The sequence below is a fragment of the Elephas maximus genome, chromosome 9 (assembly GCF_024166365.1).
Source record: "Elephas maximus indicus isolate mEleMax1 chromosome 9, mEleMax1 primary haplotype, whole genome shotgun sequence".
Classification (NCBI taxonomy): domain Eukaryota; kingdom Metazoa; phylum Chordata; class Mammalia; order Proboscidea; family Elephantidae; genus Elephas; species Elephas maximus.
In genome coordinates, this window is record NC_064827.1 from 24412301 (window position 1) to 24432513 (window position 20213).

The 20213-nt window shown below is 43.2% G+C and overlaps 1 protein-coding gene across 7 annotated transcripts in view; it reads right to left on the reverse strand.

The window, feature by feature from the left end:
• Window positions 1–20213, reverse strand: part of NFIB (nuclear factor I B) — a 265009-nt gene that overhangs the window by 239272 nt on the left and 5524 nt on the right. For 6 of the 7 annotated variants that reach the window (XM_049896553.1, XM_049896550.1, XM_049896552.1 and 3 more), the window contains exons 1-2: window positions 17392–18078; window positions 10913–11444 (exon numbers count right to left, since the gene is read on the reverse strand). In XM_049896553.1, the coding sequence (XP_049752510.1) occupies window positions 10913–11444; window positions 17392–17421 (562 nt within the window). In that variant the 5' untranslated portion in view covers window positions 17422–18078. Of the gene's footprint in view, window positions 1–10912; window positions 11445–17391; window positions 18079–20213 lie in introns of those variants that run through there. The other variant, XM_049896549.1, reaches the window with a different exon arrangement.

Consider the following 20213-nt stretch of genomic DNA (forward strand, 5'->3'; position numbering starts at 1 on the left):
CTATATAAAGAATTTCTAAAACTGTACAGTAATTCTAATTTAAGCTGACTTTAAGACTATGTACAACTAGCTAACTTCATGTGCCCACATTCAGGGTTCCCACTAATCAATATCTATACACATGACTGAGATCAGGACTTTTGTCTTCTTTCTGGAATGTCTAATCACCTGAGATACTTACAAACTATTTGATGACCTCTTGACTCAACATCGAATCACTCCTCTTCACTAGTAGCAGATATTTTCTCTAGAAGTCTAGATTAGGCTATGTGCCTTATTATGTCATTATCGTTATTATTAAAGAGCTCTGGTGGTGCAATGATTAAGTGCTCAGCTGTTAACTGAAGGGTTGGAAGTTCCAACTTACCCAGCGGTTCCATGGGAAAAAGACCTGGAGATCTGCCCCTGTAAAGATTAGAGCCTAGAAAACCCTATGGGGTAGTTCTACTTTGCCACTGTAAGTCAAAATCAACTTGATAGCACCCAACAACAACGACTGCTGTTATTAACAATATTGTTTTATTTACATACATTATTTCATTTAACCCTCAAACAATCCTATGCGGTAGGCATTTCAATCCCCTCTTTACAAACAGAAAACTAAGACACAGGGAGCTTAAGTGCCTTGAGTAAGGTCACATGACTAAAATCTGACTAAAATGTCAGATTCTATGCACTTACTATGTTCTACAAAAACTAAAAAGGCAGGGAGAAGGGAGATGTGCCCAACTCTGAAAGCCATCCAAAACTGAAAGAACAGAATATTTTAATCGTATGTTAGTTACTCCTCAATCTACGAATGAACCATCTTTCTTAAGTAATTCCTGCAATATCTAAGCCTTACCACTCTCCTTTATTCCACCTTCACTTCTCTTTTTTCCACTCCTCCCCAAAATACACACACACCAGCACCCACCAATTATCCATGGTCCAGGAACTTAACCTCTTCAACTCAACAGCTGAGATCAGTTTAATGTCCTTTCAATGGAGGAGCTGAGGCAGACTTCTGGAGAACGTCTCAGGATTTTTTTTTTTTTTTTTTTTAAGTCCTCAGTGGCTGGTTGCTATTCTCAAACCAGTGTCCCAGTGTCATTACCCACTAAGCACATCCAAGCCTGACTCTAACACTGGGGACACAATGGACGAGCAGAAAGGCAAGAGAGGCGGTGTCTAGTCTATTTTGGTTTTGAGAGAAGAGAGAGAAACTGAGGCTGCTGACTAACAGACCCCATGAGTTTCATTCACCCGTCCTCTGGAAACTGGGTTATCACCATGGTTAATTCTGAAAAGCACTGAAATTTGCCAATCTTGCAAACATTCATGGAGAAAAAATAGTTCCAAAAAAAACAAAGACGCACACAGACAACCCTTTTTACCTGCTATTTACAGATATTTTTTAAATGGGAATACAAAAACCTAGTGCTATTTCCAAGATTCTGGTCCCTGTGCCACGCTGCCTCTCATCTGTCAGTGTATCCGCACACATGTACAAACAGAATGCGACATACAAGCAAGGAAATGCACATTCTAACTTAAACTTCCTTTTTTCCTCTAATAAGTTAAAAATAAAACATAACAGCTTGGATTTTAAATATTTAATCTGGCAAATATAGGAAAAATCATGAACTACAATGTCATATTTGGCAAAGAAAAATTTGGTAGGGTAAAAATATCTGTGTTTTTACATTGCAGAAGACATTTCCAATATTTTAAAAGTAAAATTATTTCTCTGGTGCAGAAGAGAAGATCAGAGGTAAAATTCTGTTTTTGCCTGGGAGGTCTTTAGGAAGAAGAGAAAAAAATCTTTCTATTCATCAGAAATCAGCATTTAATTTCACATATTAGAAAAAAAGATGCCCACAGAAATAAAAACTTCATATTTACTAAAGATTTTCTACTCTATCATAAAACATAGCTATTTAAGTCACAAAGAATGGGCTTCCCTTAAAACTGTAATATAGATTATAAAATGGAATACAGAGTTACCGTATCACTCTCATTTTAAAAACAAAACAAAACTTGTTTTTAATAAACATATTTCGGATACAGCTTTTTCCAGTAGTGGACAAAGATTTATAGCATGACTTTCAAAGTCAGTCATGTGAGGACTTACACTTCGGTCACCAAAAAAAAGCATAGCTGAAGTTACCACTTGAACTTCCTATACTCACAGTAAAATATTTTTATTGTCACAGCTGAAAAGGTTGAAAAGTAATTATTAAGGAAACTATAAATATCAAGAACTGAAAATTCCACCTCAGAAGAGTGGGTCACAGAAAATTATGCCGTCCATCATCTCATAAAACACAGAAACTGAAAATCTCAGCAGAACTCCAAATCCTTCCCAATGCCAGAAAGCTCCTCCTGCCTCCTGTACCAAGGAGGGCTGCAAATTTGTTCCCGTCACTGTCAGCAAACAAAAGAAAGTCACTTCTACAGCCAGACCATGTCAAACAGAGCCACTGCAGAGGGACGCCTGGAACCCACTGGGGTGTAAAGTCAGAGCTGGGGCTTTTTGTCAGCTCTTACCATAAAAGAATAAGAGGAAACAGTGACATTACTACACAATAGAAAGGTCAAAACAGCTTGCAGCCATTTCATGACCCAGACAAGTCAAGGTCAAAGGATTCAGGTAGCAACTTAGCCAGGGCATAAGTTACAGCACAAATGAATTGTTTTAACACATCAGCTTTGGTCAATTAAACCTAACAAGGCACGTTGCATCATGTAGCAGGGTTCCTGACACCAAGGCCAGAAGCTGAGACCGACCTCATAAAACAAGGCTTTTAACATAGCATAGCAAATTTAAGGTAATCCATCCAGAAACTGCAGGCGTCAGAATAATAAAATACAAGTTGTCCTAAGCAGGACCCTTTTTCACACCTTAGAATTCACTAATAGATGGGTATAGACTTCGTATTGACATAGTCGTGTTGTTAACATGGGCGTAAATGTACGCCCTTACAGGAATTATGGGACACACCTTTTTACAAATCACTTTCTTAACATCTGTGCTCTGGATTAGATTTTTCTCTGAAACTCTACATTCTCTGCTACGGAAACACATTTCTTCTCCATGGGGTTGTTTTTATATGCTAATAACATAAATCCAGTTTTTGGGAAAAAAAAAATTGTCAGCTTCATTCAGAATGAGCATATATATTAGCATCACTAAACTGGTGCTTCTTAAGTGATTTTATGCCATTTTACGTGAAACACGTGCATTTTAAAACATCGACTGACTACTATGTGTTAAATTTCCTATTTTGAGAAATGGAGTTGAGGTGAACCAGAAATTTTTAAACTACATATATTTTGCATTGAAGAATTTTTTCCCTCAGATGCAATTCCTATTTTATTTTGCACTTCTTTAAACAAATCCCACTTTAAGCGGGTGTGTTCTTCATCAATAACTGACTACCTGCTCTGAAATGCCTTAAAGTGAGATTCTGAAAATACGTAACCCCCAGGCAACTTTCAGGTAGTAAAATTACTTCATCTATCACCCCCCCTTTCAATTATATAGTCCTTACTCAGAATTCTTTAATTTGTCTGTGATTCATCAACGCCGCCTTGAGAATATGTGTCCATAAATATTTTATTATAAACAATATATTTATGCACACGAATGGCTGGTTTTCCCATCTTAGAAGGCTGCTCCATTTAAATTTTGAGGATTTATTGTTTTGTACCTGTGGCCTTCAATTCAGCCCCAAGGTCTTTCCACCTTATTGGTTAATTGGTAGCCGTTTCTTCCAATTTTCTGAATAATATAACAACCAAAAAGCCCAACCCTTCAAGTTCCATTAGGCCCACATCCTGCAATGTTCAGCCTAATACACCCTAATCCTACAGACTCACTCCTCCCTACAGGCACTTAGTTTGCACAAGTTCCTGCAGTTGGATGATTTATTCTTCACGCCAAATCCTAACAACTGAATTCAGTTAAATTAACCACATCGCATAATTGGAGCTCAAGGACCTAACACTGGGCCACAGAAAAGTGAGCTCGATCAAGAGCAAGTGTCTCTTCTTGCTATGCTTGGCGCTGAGGCACGCTGCCGTACTAACTCGAGTTTCCGATGGCATAACCACTAGTCCTTGAGATTTCTAAAATTATTTCTTCTCCACAAGATGGAGGGGGGTGGGAAAGCAGTGAAACTTTGCTTTGAACATCACGTTGGCTAATCTCATTTGCTCTGCCCTAGCATATACCCTGAACAACTCCCCAAATGTCACTGGTTCTACTTCCATGAACTTCCAACTAGGAAAGGTGTGGTGTCAATCCTGCAATATTACCAATACTGTTCTTTCATAAGCTAAAGAGAAAATTTTACCCAAAAGCAGTTGGGCAGCAAGGGGTCCCCCCTGCTTTTACCCAGAATTTTCTGTTATTTAATAATTACCTCTTTTAACCAGTATTTCATATGCTGTTTCTACTCTCTGCAAACAGTGAAGTCTCAAAACAAAGTAATAACTAGTCTTTGATTATAAAGGCAGTTATCATGGAAGCTACTGTGCTGACAGAAAGGAAAACTACCTTATCTCAATTTTTAAGAATTCCAGAGAATTCCATCGCAGCCTCCCATTGGGTCCTTCCCTCTTCAGGTACTGAAGCTCTTCACTAGTCAACAAAGATGGCAAGAGTAAAACAGTGACATGAAACCAACAACGTTTTCAAGCCCACCAGTCTAGTTTTTTGGATTAATCTCGTAGAATGCAATAAGGAGAAAGACCTTACTAAGCTGGATATACTGACTTGTTGCTTCAAATTACAGTGCCAAATTCAGAAGAAAAAAGTTAATAGAGGATTGAAACTTTAATTTCCTCTCGGCGGTTTCCTCCTAACTTCTAAATTAAGGCAAAAACGAGTAAATAATTTTTTTTTCATTTACCAAATCTATGACAAGTCTGTATTACATCTATGTTTGCTTGTACTTCTTAAAGCATCGCTGTAGAAAATAGAAACTTTAAAGAACTAAAGCTGTGGCAATAGGTGGCCTTTCTAAATGGCTCCTGCCCACCTCCAAGTCTCCAGGTTCAGCTAATAACTCTATCAGAGAGGGGGCCTCCATGCTATAGGGGATCCAGCCATCATCTTCCATCACTGTCCACACAGTTCCCCCAAATTAGCCATTATTCCTTAATGCTGAGCAGTATTCCCGTTCTTTCACATATGGAGTTATTCTACCACACAAGAGGCATAGTGCACTAAATGTACAAATTCAAACACACAATCTAGATGAATATTTTTATTTAAAAATCTGCAGCACTGTGTATATGGGAGGGAGCATAAAGGCGGGGTGCCTAATGCTGTCAGGAGGATATTTTAACTACCTTTGCTGCTTCCAGAAATTGGGTCACTACGTATTTTTTTTAATATTTAAAAATCATAATTGATGTAACAGATGAGCCTTCTCCTCTCTCTCTCTCCCCTCTCCCTTTGAAAAGTGAGATCGTATTAACAGCAATGCAAGAGCTTAGTCTGCCATATCAGAACACAGATGCCAAGCTTCCCAGCTGGCAACTGGGCCCTCAGAGTTTAACTCTTGAATTGTCTGGCAAAGCTATCTTGTGGCAGTGACATCATGGCATAGAGGGCGACCTTTCGGCCCCCTTGACCATGTTTTCTTCTTATCAGCGAGAAAATTGCTAAGTATCTTAGCTTACAATATACGTTCCCCCAAAGGTCTCATTAAGCCTAGGAGCAAGACATGCCAGTAAGAGCCCTTCTTTATCTTGTGCAATGTGTATGAGCCAGAATGCAAACAAATGTGTACTAGAGTTCACAGTTCAGTCAAGGACAGGATGCAAGATGGGAACACTCACTGGTGCTCCCCTAAATCAAACATGCACACAAAGTACCTCTCCTACACACCAACTTGCTGCTCTCTGAGCATTTCACAATGCAAGCACACCAGCCCATCCTGGAAAGCAGTCTCCTTTCAACAAATTAGGAAAGCTTATTTTTCCTCATCACAGAAAATCACTGTAAAGGAAGTGAAATGATTTAAAATGTTAAAATACACTGTCCGCTTACAAACAATTACCAACTTAAGCTTTTCATAAAGAAGTCACTGTTCCCCAAAAGGATTCTAAAAGTCACTCACTAGCTGGAAGAGGAAAAGAATTCTTAGCTTTTGCTTCCTCACTAATGATATACGTGACAACCAGGAAGGATTCTATTTCAAAACCAGTAATAATGATTACAACTTCCCCTGTAAACAAGTCACATTTTTCACAACTTCAAAATATACTTTAATTGTGATAAGGATTTAACAGTAAAAAAAACAAAAGGGGCCATCCAGCAAAGGATCACAATGTTCAGGGTTCAACAAGGCCAAAAGAAACTACTCTTTCATGATAGCAATGAGACTTCTGGGCTCTCCTCAGTAATGCAAAACATGTTTAATAAGAGAGCAAAGTACAGTCCAAAAATCAGGCAGGCTGATTTCGTTTAAACTCTAATCTGTTCAATTCCTGACAACGGTGCCTATCTCTTGAGATTCTTTAACTTTTTGGTGCATTTGGACCTCTCTCTTTCTGCGAAACCCTTCTCTGCCTCACAGAAAGCCCAGTCTCCCCCTCCTGCCTTTTCTCCCCTTCAGACAGGACACAGTCTGGCGACTCAAGGCCTCTCATAGGCCATGCTTCCTTCTGTGAAGCCCTTTGGGTAGAACTGCTAATCCTTCTTATTAGTTAACGAGATAATGGTGGTTAACCGGAAAGCAGTATTAATGCTAACTATCTAGGAAACTTCAACCAGAATTATTTTAGCCTTTCGGGTGGTTTTCCTGGCGTGCAGAATTGTGCACTGAGAATTTGGCAACATTTCGAGGCAGAATTGAGAAATTCAGGAATGACTGATTTGTATCAGACCTTAAAACATAGCTCTCCTCGTTAGGGTTTTCTTCTTTTCTTAACCTTTACGCCGATACATGTTACTGACTAGCGAGGAAAGTAAAGGCCTCTCAATATGCGACTAGAAAATCTGGAAGTGTGGAAACTGAGGGAGCTGGGGATTGCATAAGAAACAGTAAGGTGACTGAAAGTAACAGAGTCGGAATGAATGCATTCCATATTACTCCACCAGGCTAGCGCTCCACACGCTCACCAAGGTGCACCTGCACCCTACAATACAACCTGCAGCCCAGTGGGGTGTGTCCTGCCAGGCTTGCCTGGTTTTTTTGTTGTTTTGTTTTGTTTGGCTTTGCTTTCATGAACGCAATAACAAAGACAATATGGGGAACGGGTACCACCTGCCCAAGAATCACTGGACATCTTTTAATATCTTTGGGAAAATGGAAGCCAGTATACAGCTATTTTTTTTTTCCTTTAATCTGTCACAGTCTTAAAAAAAAATAAATAAATAAGACCCTAAAAAAAAAAAAAAAAGGCGGGGGGGAGGGTTTTCTATTAGCTAAGGTTTGCTGCAGCAAACAAGCAAGCTGCCTTTATTCAGGGATTGTCAAAAACTTTCCAGTGTGCCCACTGCAATGCGGATGCCAACCAACGAATCAAAGGCATTCAGCAACTAGACAAAGAGGGTCTGATGCCAACCTCGGTGCCACTGGCAACCATTATTGGCATCAAGCACAGTGTCTGCCTTTTTTTTCCCCTGCCTGGCACTTCACAAACAAAATGGCGGTTCTTGTAGCAACGAAAGAGCCGAAGCGCAGCCCTCTGAATCAATAACGTCAAATGATTTTATGGGTTTAAACGCAGTTACTCCCAAATGAAGTGTACATTTTAGGTAAAGTGGTACATAATTTTATAAACAACTACATTGAACATGACCCTTTGCTAATGTAAAGAAATAGTAAAATGGAATGAATTGCGGTCAACCCGGCTATATGCACAGAAGAAGCTGAATAACAAAGAGATTTAGCTTTAAAGAAAATACTGCCTTGCCGCCATGTGATGCGAGTCTAATGAACTCTATATCAAAAATGATTTCAAAATGCATACATTTTCCCCAAAACCATATCAGATGCAGATGTAGCACTCTAGTTTGTGTCAAAGCGCTAGTAACTCTTTCCACATTTCAGAAAAGATGAGGCAGCTGGGCATGAGGAAGGGAGGGGGAAAAAAAAAAGTGTGGGTCGAACCAAAAGAGAAAGAGGGAAAAAGAAAGGCATAGGAAGTTGGTCAACAATGGAACAGTATTATATGTTGGTCTTTATTTCATTCTCCTGAAGAGATGCAGTATGTGATCTTGTATAAATAACCAAGAGGACTATTGACATTTCTAGATCTGGAAATTGTCAATATATTGTAACATCATTCCACACTGCAATGCGGATGCCAACGAACAAATCACAGGCATCCTGAGCTAAACAAAGAGGGTCTGATGCCAATCCTGGTGCCAGTGGCAACCATCTTTGGCATTCTCTCCGTTCTTTCTCATGTTTTTCTCCCCGTCGTTTAGAAGTGGGGAGAGACAGAGAGAGAGAGAGAAAGGGAAGAATACTGATTTTCTTGCTCATTCTACTGCAAACATTACATTTTTCTTTTCTGATTTTTCTTCCATGTTTTTCATTATACTCCTTTACCTGATTTACAAATAGACTTTAGTGAGTTTCCGCGTATCTAGAGGGGAAACAAAAAGTCATGATGTGAGATGCGCAGCCCTCTCTGATTGACTACAGACTTATCTTTTAAAACCTGCCTTCTCTAATCAATCGCGCTGCAAAATGACATAATTAACCTACTCTTGACAAAGAAAGATATAAATTTTGAAAAAGAGAAAACACAAAAGCAGCCTGATGTGACTTTTTCAAAGAAAGAGCCAACAGATGTTAAGAGGAGAGGGTGCTCAGGCAGGTAGCAGAGAATTCAGAGGAGCTGCACCGGGGAAAATAACGAAAGGCTCTCACAATAGAGACTGTGGAAACATCACCACCAGGATCAAGGTTTCATCTGAAACACAGTCTAGAAGAGTTGCTTAAAACTTTATGATTATCCTGACCAATAGTGCAACACAGAAAGCACTTATGTATTTTTCTTTCTTCAATCTATCTCCATAAATCCAAAGGATACATTCTTTATTGTCAGTTCGTCAAAACCAAGAAAGTTGGCTGCCTGCCCCGGGAGTAATGTGCATGTGTGCACACCTCCAAGACTAGCCTTCGAGCAAGTTAAAATGTGAGCAGCAGTGAGGGAGTCGCAAATCTTCCTCTGACCTGCACTCAAATGTTACATGACCCAGTTTTTAAAGCTTTACTTCCACCCTTGACTTTCACAGCACAGTTACAACACATTCACAGTCAATCCCACACGTATATACAGCCCACCTTAAAACGTCACCTCTGAGACAGCTGTCAATCAAATTAAGTGTCATGTGTTAATGAGATTTTAGGACATACAGGGTGAAAATATATTTTTCCCCAAATCATCATTACTGGGATTTTAATCTTAAATGCATGAAAATAATAAATGCATTCACTGCTTCTTTTATTTTTTTAAGAAAGAGGGTCCAAAAGTAGCATTTCCAAAAGTGCCATATCCAGTGCCATTATTTAAAATAAGATTAAAAATTTTAAATTGGCATTTGAAGCAGTTCTCTAAAGCTATCTCCAAGATATAAAGACAAAAAGCGCATAGTAAGCACCTAGAGTTCTAAGTCGAAGAGCAATTCTGATATTTTACTTTTAGAGATGGTGATAAAGCTCATACCAATTTATTAAAGCCCACATTTATACCACGAACGTTAAAGAACTGTCTGCCACCTGGCTATCTGCAGGCCATCTTCCCAAACGTCAGGCCAGGTTAGGAAATGACCCACCATCTGTGGCAGATCAAACTTCAGTCTACCTTTGGTATGCTGCTTTTTAAAATGATATTTTACTATGGCCTGATTGTGAGCACAAAGACATATTCAATATCCTGAGACTATTTTTTTTTTTATCTTTTGAAGAAAGACAATTCTCACCTACTTAAGGAAAATACATTAAGAAAAATAAAAACAAGAAGCACGTATTTCAAAAAATGCTCAGCCAAAGAGTCGCCTATTTCTGAATTATTCAGGAAACATTGGTATCACTTTCTTTATTAAGTATTTTTAAAAAACAGGTATGGTATGTGGTTTCTGTATTCTTTTTTGAGATTTATTTTAAGCCAGTATAACCAGTCTACTTTCTGTTTTTGTTCTGTGACGCTCTGTAAAGAAAGCTGTGACTTTCCTCCTTGGTTAAGTTTTATGAATTTGCATTCACGTAAACTAACAACACTAAGTGTTCCCCAGTCACTCTGGGAAAATATTATAACAAATTATTTAAAACAAGAACCACAATCCCTTTAATCTACAGGGAATATTCTACAATCAAAAGTCGGTGTTGACAGAAATGTTAAAATGGCATAAATGTAAGTCATGTAAGAGATACTTTCTGATACTGGCTATCTGAAGCATTTTACACTTATTTCAATGTAATAGTACTAGATTCACGAGCAAAGTTTCTCTACCTGGTCAGTTAAGAGGCTAGTGCAAAGATTCTTAAAGAATAGTTTGACTATACATAAATAAAGATACGGTTTCAAATTGGGAAAAGATGACTGCGATGCAAGAAATGTAGTCTAGGACAGAAAGTGACGTGTGATCTGCTACATTTTTAAGGCTATTCTGTGTCCAGTGTATCCTATTGCAAAGATACTGGAAAACGCATCTCTTTGTGATGTTTCTTTAAATATCCAAGCCTATCCTTATCCAGGTATGGAAGATACGTGCCTGATTACACAGCCTGCACATGGCCACATGGCAGTGTACATGTGTGTGGAAGTGGGCGCATCACGCTGCCCAGAGAGGGTGGAGGAGCTCTAAGGCCTCCAAGACCACCTAACCCAAGCCAGATATTCCATACACAGGGGTTTGTGGGCAACGTTTGCCATGCTAGAAGAAAGAACAATGTGCTCCTACCTTGCTCCTGCACGTAGTATGCCAAAAACAAATCAAGCTCCTTAACTGATACTGTGATATGATGTGGCTGGACACAAAGTGCTGGGTTTGTGCAATGTGGGGATTTCATGAGCCGCTCTCCATCGGTACTTTCCAAGGGGATGCCTTTGAACAGGATCACCATGACTAGATCCAGACGCCAGACTTTGTCTGCCTGTCGCAGGCAGTCGATTCTCCTAATCTTACCCTTCTGGTCAGGATTGGATAAGACACAGCACGGGTGCTTCTTGCCAGTCACGGTGAGCACAAAGTCCTCTCGGTACTCCTGGCGGATATCTTTGCGCAGTTTGGCCAGGAGCCTGGATGCCCACTTCTGTTTGATTTCAGGCTTTTCACTGAGAAGCTCATCTTTCACTGCTCTTTCTTCATCCTTTGACATTCGCTTCTCGTGCTTTTTAAAGTACTTGCGTTTCCGAGCCTGCAGGTTGAACCAAGTATAGGCGATTGCACGGACGTGTGGAAGAAGTGCCTCGATGAATGGGTGAAATTCATCCTGTGGAAGATTGGGGTGAGGGGGAGAAGACACACATAGTCAGTTTAATTTTAAAAGCTCAAAAAGTAAGACCACAATCCATTCCCCATTCTATATAAAAAGTTAATGCATGAAAATAACACATTCTTTTCTTATTTAGAATTATCAAAATAGCAGGACAAGAAAAGAAAGTGTGCCAAGCAGCCCCTTTTCCACCAAAATTCACAGGTAGAGTCTCCCTCCTAAAACAAACTAAGGTTTATGTTTTGGATTTCCACTCTTGCCCCATCCCCCTCACGTCCACCCCAATGCTGTGCGCTCCATACTCTTTAAAAACATACACCGCCAAGGTTCTTGATACCTAGCTTAATATTTAAATATTTCATTGACCAACTAACACTAAGCAGTACCATTTTACAAAGAACACAGTGAGTTTTGTTTTGTTTTGTTTTGTTTTAAATCGGAGCAGCGCTGTTCAGAAGGCAGGAGCGATGCCACAGTTCATTTCTCTTCTCTGTGGAACAGAAACACAAAGCATATAGACGCTCAGTGTAATGCCACACAGTTCCCGCTTTGGAGCATGCTCTCAGCAAGAGCCTGCTGGTGGCACAAAGAGCATGCGCCATTAAACTTGATCCATTTTCTTATCAAACGTCCAACATTCCAACACTGAAACAGCACCATTCCAAGAGTGGTAACTAGAGAAACCGGTATACAGTGAGGGAAAGTGGGCAAAGGACACAGTTTGTCATCTAAGTGTCCCGGACAGAAAGTTTCCATACTCTGAGCAGTGTATTCTCTGCCCCCAACACACACACACACACACACACACGCGTGCAAAAGCACACACATGCACACACATGCAAACACCCATGCAAGCACACACACTTGTTTTCTCTCAGACACACACACACACACACACCTGTACTTTTAAATAAAAGTTTATAAAGTTGAAAAAGAAAAATTGTAGGACTGTTCTCCCAGGAGCTTTCCTGCAGAACCTGAAGCCCCACAGAGTCAGTTAATTTGTTAACCGATCACATGAGGATGGCAATTATTCGAAGCCTCTTAAAAATCAATCTGAGGTGAACAATGAAAAATGGCAACTTGGCACCAACTTTACATTCTTTGTGTCTCTGCACGCTGTGGCAGGGTGACACCAGGAGCGTACTGCTGGTCAATTACTGCTTTTGTGGAATCCGTGCAATTCCCTTGCCACGTATGTGAACCCTCGGACGGGTCTGTGGCTTCACAGCTGCATGTGCCTGTGAATCTGCACATGTATGGATCATGTAGTCCCCTGCCTTTCATGTTAAGCGGTTTACCTTTTGGCTCCTGCATTTTTCCTGCCTATTTCATCCAAGGGTATTTTTTAAGTGGGGCGGTGGGGCGGTGGTGGGGGTGGTGAGGAGTGGCAGATAATCTTTACCTAAAGAGATTTCAAGTTACTTCCCAACGTGGCCAGTGTTTCATTACTTCCTGCCTTAGGTAAAACCTAGCTTATAAGCCCAGGCCTATTACTCTTCAGAGAAAGAGCTTAACACACTGGGCAGGCACATGTATGTGTATAATAATCCAGGAGCTGAAGCAAATGAGAACTTGTACCACAGCCACTTTTCTGGGCACGTTGACTAGAGTGTCACCCCAGCCACAAAAGAACTTTCTCTAACTGATCATATCCCAAGTTAGAATTTACATACTAGTACTAGTCACCCTGAACTACGTGGAATAAATTCTCTTTAACCAGCAGACTAATTCCACTAGGTAAAGATGATGAAAGGACAATTAAGGCCACTCTAACAAAGAAAAAGAAGGGGTCCAAAAAACTCCATCTAGTTATGAATCCCTCTTTGAAGATGAAATTCAAAGTTCCAAAGCTATAGACTGCCTCACGTTAGCAGTTTGCAGTTCAGCTGCAGAAGAGATACGTAGCCCACCCAATCAACGACGTAGTTCTCAAGTGTTTTAACATACTGCCATAAAAACCTTTCTACAACAAAATAAGTAGGAATCCAAATTTCGTAACAATACAGAATGCAGATGATTACATCACGGCATAAGGCATAACCAAATGCCATAGAGGAAATCATTAAACCGATCAGTAGTTTCCAGCAGGGGTTTGAACAATTCAGTTACTATGCGAGCACATTAAACTAGGCCATGGAAAGAGTTAAACCACAATCTGTTCTTTGTGTGGGAAGGCTGCCCTGCTCACAGCAACCACAGCCCATGATAAGACCTCCCTATCTCCATACACTTTCTTATGCCATGCTTTTAGCTTTCACTGGAACTACAAAAACTTTGTTTATCCCCCTCAGAAATATATGCAGAAGGAAAGCCTGCTCCAGGAAGTGTGGACTTTAACATGCTTTGGGAGCGTACTTCCTATAATCCGACTTTTACTATGATTCATTGATATGATTCAAAAAATACATATCATAAGCTTAAAACTTGAAAATGGAAGGCATACACAGAGGGGGAAAAGCTTTGTCTCACTCTTTTTACTCTTGTCATGTTTTTTAAAAGGCAATATTATTTTAACAGCTATTAAGCAATACGGTAACACTTGAGTACTTTCGTCCTTAAGTACCATGTTCAGTGACATTTCACCGTCTTATAAAGACATCAAACATAGTTTTGATGAAATTTGCTTGAGTTCCAAAACCTGACCATAAACAATACCATTTAGCATGTAACATATCTCAAATTTTTTTAATAAATTATTCTCAATACTGAGAATGCAAATGTGAGGGCTGGATTTGGAATTTCAGTAAATGCATGCAAAATGATGTTTCAGTGTTTTAAAACACACATTTTTTTTTTCCTTATTGATAAACAGAAGTTAGCAAACTTTCTCAGGCCACAAAGTGGCCTTATTAATATCTTCCAGGGGTTCACTAGTATGTGGATTCCTTTTAAGTGAAACAATTACTCGACAAGGGGACAGAACCAAAACATGATTCTTAGTGGAGGTTTGCTATAAGTCACATATATTTTTGTATTAACAGACCTAAAATGTCATCTCCCGAGTGGGGCTGCTTTCTAATACTGAGTAACAAAATATTCTTAATGATTTTGAGTAATAGTGACTATGGAGCATAGTTAACTACCCTCATTCAAAATTTTAAAAACACATAAGAAATCTAAGGTCGAATGGCTCTATACTTACGTAATATGCCACCTTGATCTTTCAAAATTTTTATTAAAATGCATTAGATTTCAGTCATTCTTTCCCTTTTAAGACTTCCTTTAGTTGAACTAAATAACTGATAAAATAATCAAGTTACAAATTTCAAATATAAAAGTGAACAGTCTTAATTCCACTAGGCGTATTTATTTTGTCTTCATGGAAACAATGGTTTCCATGAAAGAGATGGAAAACTACACCAATATAGAGGTGGAAGGGTAAATACTAGGTGTTCCAGGACCATTACTATATAACAATAAACTATTAAAAAAAAAATGTACTCAAAGAACTTGAAAAACACTGGAAGAAGAAAATATATATTCGATCCTATTAAGCCAACAGAAAGTTATATTCAAGTTTTACTATGTACGAAAAGCAAACTGTTAAATCATATATGATATTTTTTTAAGTTTCCTTTTACATTAATTACAGTTGCTATGTTTATCGAGAACCCCGATACTATAGTATGCCATTTTGCTAAAAATCAGCTTTCGCAGTAGCTCCCTTTGAATTACAGATCCCTTCTAAAACCTAGATACATTATTGCAACAACTGAGACACTTTCTAAAGTTCCCAATCGATTAGAAAGGTGACTCTATTTTGTATTTACAGGTTAAAAAAAAAAAAAAAGTTCTGCTATAGATATTAGGCCCTTACAAGACTAAAACTGTTAAGTTTCCTTACTTTTGCAACACCTTAGAGTACCTATAAAATCACATAGAGATTAGACGTGAGAATTCTAAAGCTAAAACTCCTCCTGTAGCATAGGCCTTAAACCCCCAAAACAGCTTTAATGTATCAATCCAGATTCACATTATTAAAGTAATAAAGAATGTTAGTCATCACGAATTAGTGTTGGTAAGTAGGTATCCCTGAATACTAACGTGATAGCAGAGCCATTATACTGAACATGCTCCCAATATTCCGTATGTCAGGATGCTGCCATATTATTTTTGACTTCCACAAATTAAGATAAAGCTAGTGACTTTTACATACATATTTAGAAGAAACTGAAAATGCAATGTAACTGCTAGCAATGTTTCTGAAAAGCTGATGCTGCAAATATAAATTAATAAAGAGGATAATTACTCAACACTTCACAGGTGAGGACAAGTGATGCAGTGCTCTGTAAGTGAAAAGCTTCTTTCATTTTTATTTTAACTGTGCTTCAACAATCACACCAGTGTAAAAGTAGTATCAAATGCAAGTAGTTTACCAGAAAGATTTTTAAAAATCCTGCTGATGGATAATATTAAAGGCAAAAAGGCAATTCCTCATACCTAAAACATTTTCCTTCTCATATTTATTGGCCGCTATCATTTTTATCATCCATAGCTTTTAAAATACAATTAGCTCAGTAACTCATTTTTCCAGTTTTGTTAAATTAAAGTGCACGTTTACTTGCTGAAAATAGCCATATCTAAGTCAATCATACTCAGATGCCAAACAAAATATAAACAATAAAAAATGTGTCAGCCAAAAAGCTACAGGACTGTATCCAATCACTGAATAAGCCTTATCATTGTTTTCATCTTCATTCACAATTTATGAATGCCTCAGTCCTTTTGAATCACAATGGCTTCTAATTGTCATACAATTGAAATCTTAATCATTTGTCCACTATAAAAATGCATCCTTTTAATATTAGATTTTTTTTTAATTTTAAACACACCCAAGACGAGTCGACACTTCAAAGCTGTTTAGTTTTTATGCCCATGTGTGGTTATCAATTACCAACTGGTGGCATGCTCCCTGAAAAGCTTATGTAAACTGTCCCACACTTTTAGAGGCTTAATAAACTGTTTGAAATAACTATTCTAGGCTAAGATAACTAGTTAAGCTCGTCAGTTAGTTGGTCAGTTAACTGGGCAGCGAAGAAAACTGCCCAGGTAAGTCGCTTTAGTCTCCTCACTTTTTCATTTGACAGTCTGCTTTAAAATGATATAAATTGTGTGTGTGTTTTACGTATAAAGCCAGTGTTTTATTTCATACCATTTTTCCTAAGGTATTAGGACAAATCTCCCAAGTTTAAAAAAAAGACCTGACTTTTTCAGCATTATTTTATGCCCTACGAGCTACGCCCATATATTGTCAAAGGAACAGGTCTCCACAAAACGAACACGTTGTGAAAATCCTTAACGTTCAGCATGACCAACTAACTTGTGTCAACGTAAAGACCACCTCTGTGGCGGTCACTGAAAACCCTAAGGTGTGCACCAGGGTTTCAGATCCCCAAATTAAGCAAAGTAATGGGTTCCCGTACGGCCAACTCGGATTCGCTCCGCCGCCCGCCCACCGCCTGCAGCGCCCGCATGGACTCCTGCTTTGGTCCCCTCGCCCAAGTTCACTGGATGTTTTTAAGTCGGTCCCCCTAAAGCACCTCTACAGCCCAGGTCCACCTCCGCAGGCCAGCGGCCGAAGGCGACCGCGGGCACCCTGGGCGGGGGCGCCGCACTGAAAACCCGCACTTGGGGTGCCCCCCGGCCCTGCCCACTCTGGCGGCCTCGCCCGGCCTGGCCCGGCCGCCCTGGCAGCGCACGGGCGCCGCTCTCCATGCCCAGAGCACGGGGCTGAGCGCGCGCGGTGGCCGTGGGCGAGGGGCCGCGCGCCGGCGTCCACGGCACCCGCAAATCCTGCCGCCACTCGGGGCCACTTCTGCAAAGGACGCGGTGTGCCGAGGTTAAGCAGAGCCGTTAATTGTCCTTAACACGAGAGCAAGAAAACAAAACAAAGGCACTGCGGGCTAGACAGAAAGCTCGAGAGAGCGACCGCGAGCTGTACCTGAGTAAGACAGATGGGAGAATACATCATGACTTCGCCTTACGACGCACTTGCCGGGAGATGCCCAAGAAAATCTTCGAGAAGCGAGAATTTCATCTATTCATTTTACAGTCATCTGTGCCCCGCGATGCGATCAATCAGGACAGGGCTCTGCGCTGGCTCACCGCAACTTCACAACAAACCCAGTCCTCCTTAAATAGCCAAAGATTCAAGTTCACACGGCGTGCTAGATTTCCCGGGGTGAAATCCAATCTACACTTTTAACCCTCTGGCCGTCCGAGCGCGCTGGCCCTGCTCGCCGAGGCCGCTGCCGCCGCCGGTGGTGTGGGCTGCTTTGCGCCGGGGTTTGGGGATTTGTTTTCTGTTTTGCAGTTGGTGGTGGTGTTGGGAGCCACGGGGTGCGCGGAGGTTCGGCGTGGGTTGGATCGGGGTGGTGGTTGGTGGTGGAATGCTTTTTTAAAAAAGGCGGGGAGGGTGGCGCGGGAGGGAGGGCGGGAGGGAGAGCGAGGAGAATGTGTCACCGCGCTGGGAAAGTTCAAGGTTACAGCCCCGAGCACTGCGGCAGGATCTCGGAGTGGCGACCGCAGGCGAAACTTTGCCGCGAGCCGACCATGTGTGTGCGCGAGGGAGAGCGTGAGCGAGTGTGCGCGGGTGGGGGGCGCGAGCGGGAGAGGCCGGGTGGGGGCGGGGAGGGGGAGCAGGGAGAGGCTGGGGTGGGGGGGTGGCCGCGAGCGCAGGGCTCGGGGCGGAAGAGACTCGCGGCGCGCGCTCCCCGGCTGCTGCCGCCGCGCCACCCGCGCCGGCTCCTCCGTGCCCGGCCGCCCGCCTCGGCCCGCGGCTGACCCGGCCGAGCGAGGAGGCTGCTGCTGTCGCCGCTGCCCAGAGCCCAAGGGGATCGGAACGCTGTCCTGAAAAATCCCAAACGTTCACTCCCGCTCTCCCGCTCGGCTCCAAACTCCTCTCTTTCCTGCTCTGGGCGCTTTTTTTTCCCCTCCCTCTCTCGCTTTCTTTCGTTGCAAAACTTGGAAGTTGAAAAATTCACCGGTTCCACCCTCTAGACCCCGCTCGAGCTCTCTCCAAATCAGACTTAAGCATTGTTTTATTATTTAATTACACAATCATCGCTTTACTCCTCCTCCTCCTGCAAACGCGCATTCCTTCTGCACCAGCCTCTCCACACCCCCCGCCCCCCACCTTCCTCCTCCGCCCGCTTCTCTCTCTCTCTTTCTCGCTCTCATTTGCTAAAGGTCTCATACCGGTGCAGCAGAACCATGACTTTTTTTTTTTCCCTCAAACTCTATCTTCTGTCCGCCCTTTGGGCAAGCCCCTCACTCTCCTCACGCACATGCACACCCCCGAAAAGACGCCCTGGGAGAGGCATTTCGGGGTTCGCGGCGCACTCTTTAGGCTGCGGGAACATCCGAGTAGGAGAAGCACTGACCCGGTCTGGGCCCAAGAAAGGAACGAGTGGAAAATTCCCTCACACCCCGGCCGCCCGGGCCCAGGCGCCGACCCTCGCACCCGGGGTGGGCGCGGCCCGCGAAGCCCGCAGGCAGGAGGAAGGAAGGGGAAGCCGCGGCCGCGGCGGGCGAGCGAACTTGAACTCAAGTAGTTGGGACGCACGAGCGCGGACGTGGGGAGCGCGGCGCCCAGCCCCCAGGCCCAGGCCGGAGCCCGTGGTGGCGGCTGCGGTGGGGGTGGGGGCTCCTCCGGGGTCTCCCCAGCACGGGCCCGCACCCCGGGTAGCTTCGCCCGAGCGGTGCGCTGCGCTTCGCCACGGTTTGCCGCCCTCCCTGGGGTGCCCCATGCACGTGGCCTCGCCGGGAGCGGGAGGACGGAGCCCGGCCGCCGCCTCCCACCGCCGCCGCCTCCTCTCCCTCCTCCTCCTCCTCCTCCTCCTCCTCCTCCCGCGCCTGGCTCGGCTCTCCTCCTCCTCCTGCAGCCCCGCTGGCTCGCGCCCAATCTCCACCCCCCGGGGCCCCGGGCGCCGGCGGAAAGTAGCTCCCTCCCCGCCGGGGTGCAGCAGGGCGGGGCCGCGCGCCAGGAGCTGCGGGGCGGGCGCGCGCGCAGGGTGCGGGTGCCGCTGGAGTCCTCCAGAGGCGCTCCCCGGGGCCTGGGCGCCCGCGCGTCCCCGCCGCCAGGGGCCGCCCCGCCCCGCCCCGCCCCCACCCGCCGCGGCCGCGGCCTCGAGAGAATGGACTTGATTTCGGGTCTTTAGGGAGAAGCGGTCGGCCTGGCATCCTTTCTTCCCCCCGCACACACTCCGCCCCCCAAACTCCGGTTTTAGGCCTCGGGTAGGTGGGGCAGCAGTGGCAGCCAGGGCTGCCAGACAATGGTGAGCGGAAAAGTGTGCACCGGGGGCTCCGCGTCCACCTAGAGGGGCAGCGGGGAGCGGCTGGGGCCGGGAAGGAGTCTCGCTTGCCCGGTCCCCAGCTCCCGCCTCCGCCGTGGGGGCATTTCGAGGCTCTCTGCCGGTTCCCCTTTCCTGTTGCCCGCTCTTGCTCCGTCTAGATTTTTCCCTCAACTTTCTTCTCTCTCGCTCCCTCAACCCCCTTCTGCCCAGCGCCCCCCGCCCCAGCGGACCTGAAGGAACCAGTGACTTTTTCCTTCACCAAGTGGGAGTTATCCACATCAAGCATTTCACAAGGACACATCAAAAAAAGTAGGCAGGTTCAAGTCAACCATGAAATGGTCACTTTTTAACCCCGTCCTGTCCTCATTAGGGAAATGCTCAAACACAGTCCGTTTTCAAAGAGCGCTCTTAATGAGGCAAGCTTGCCAAGTCTACCAGCTGCAGCCCCCGTAAACCAGGAGCCCAGAGA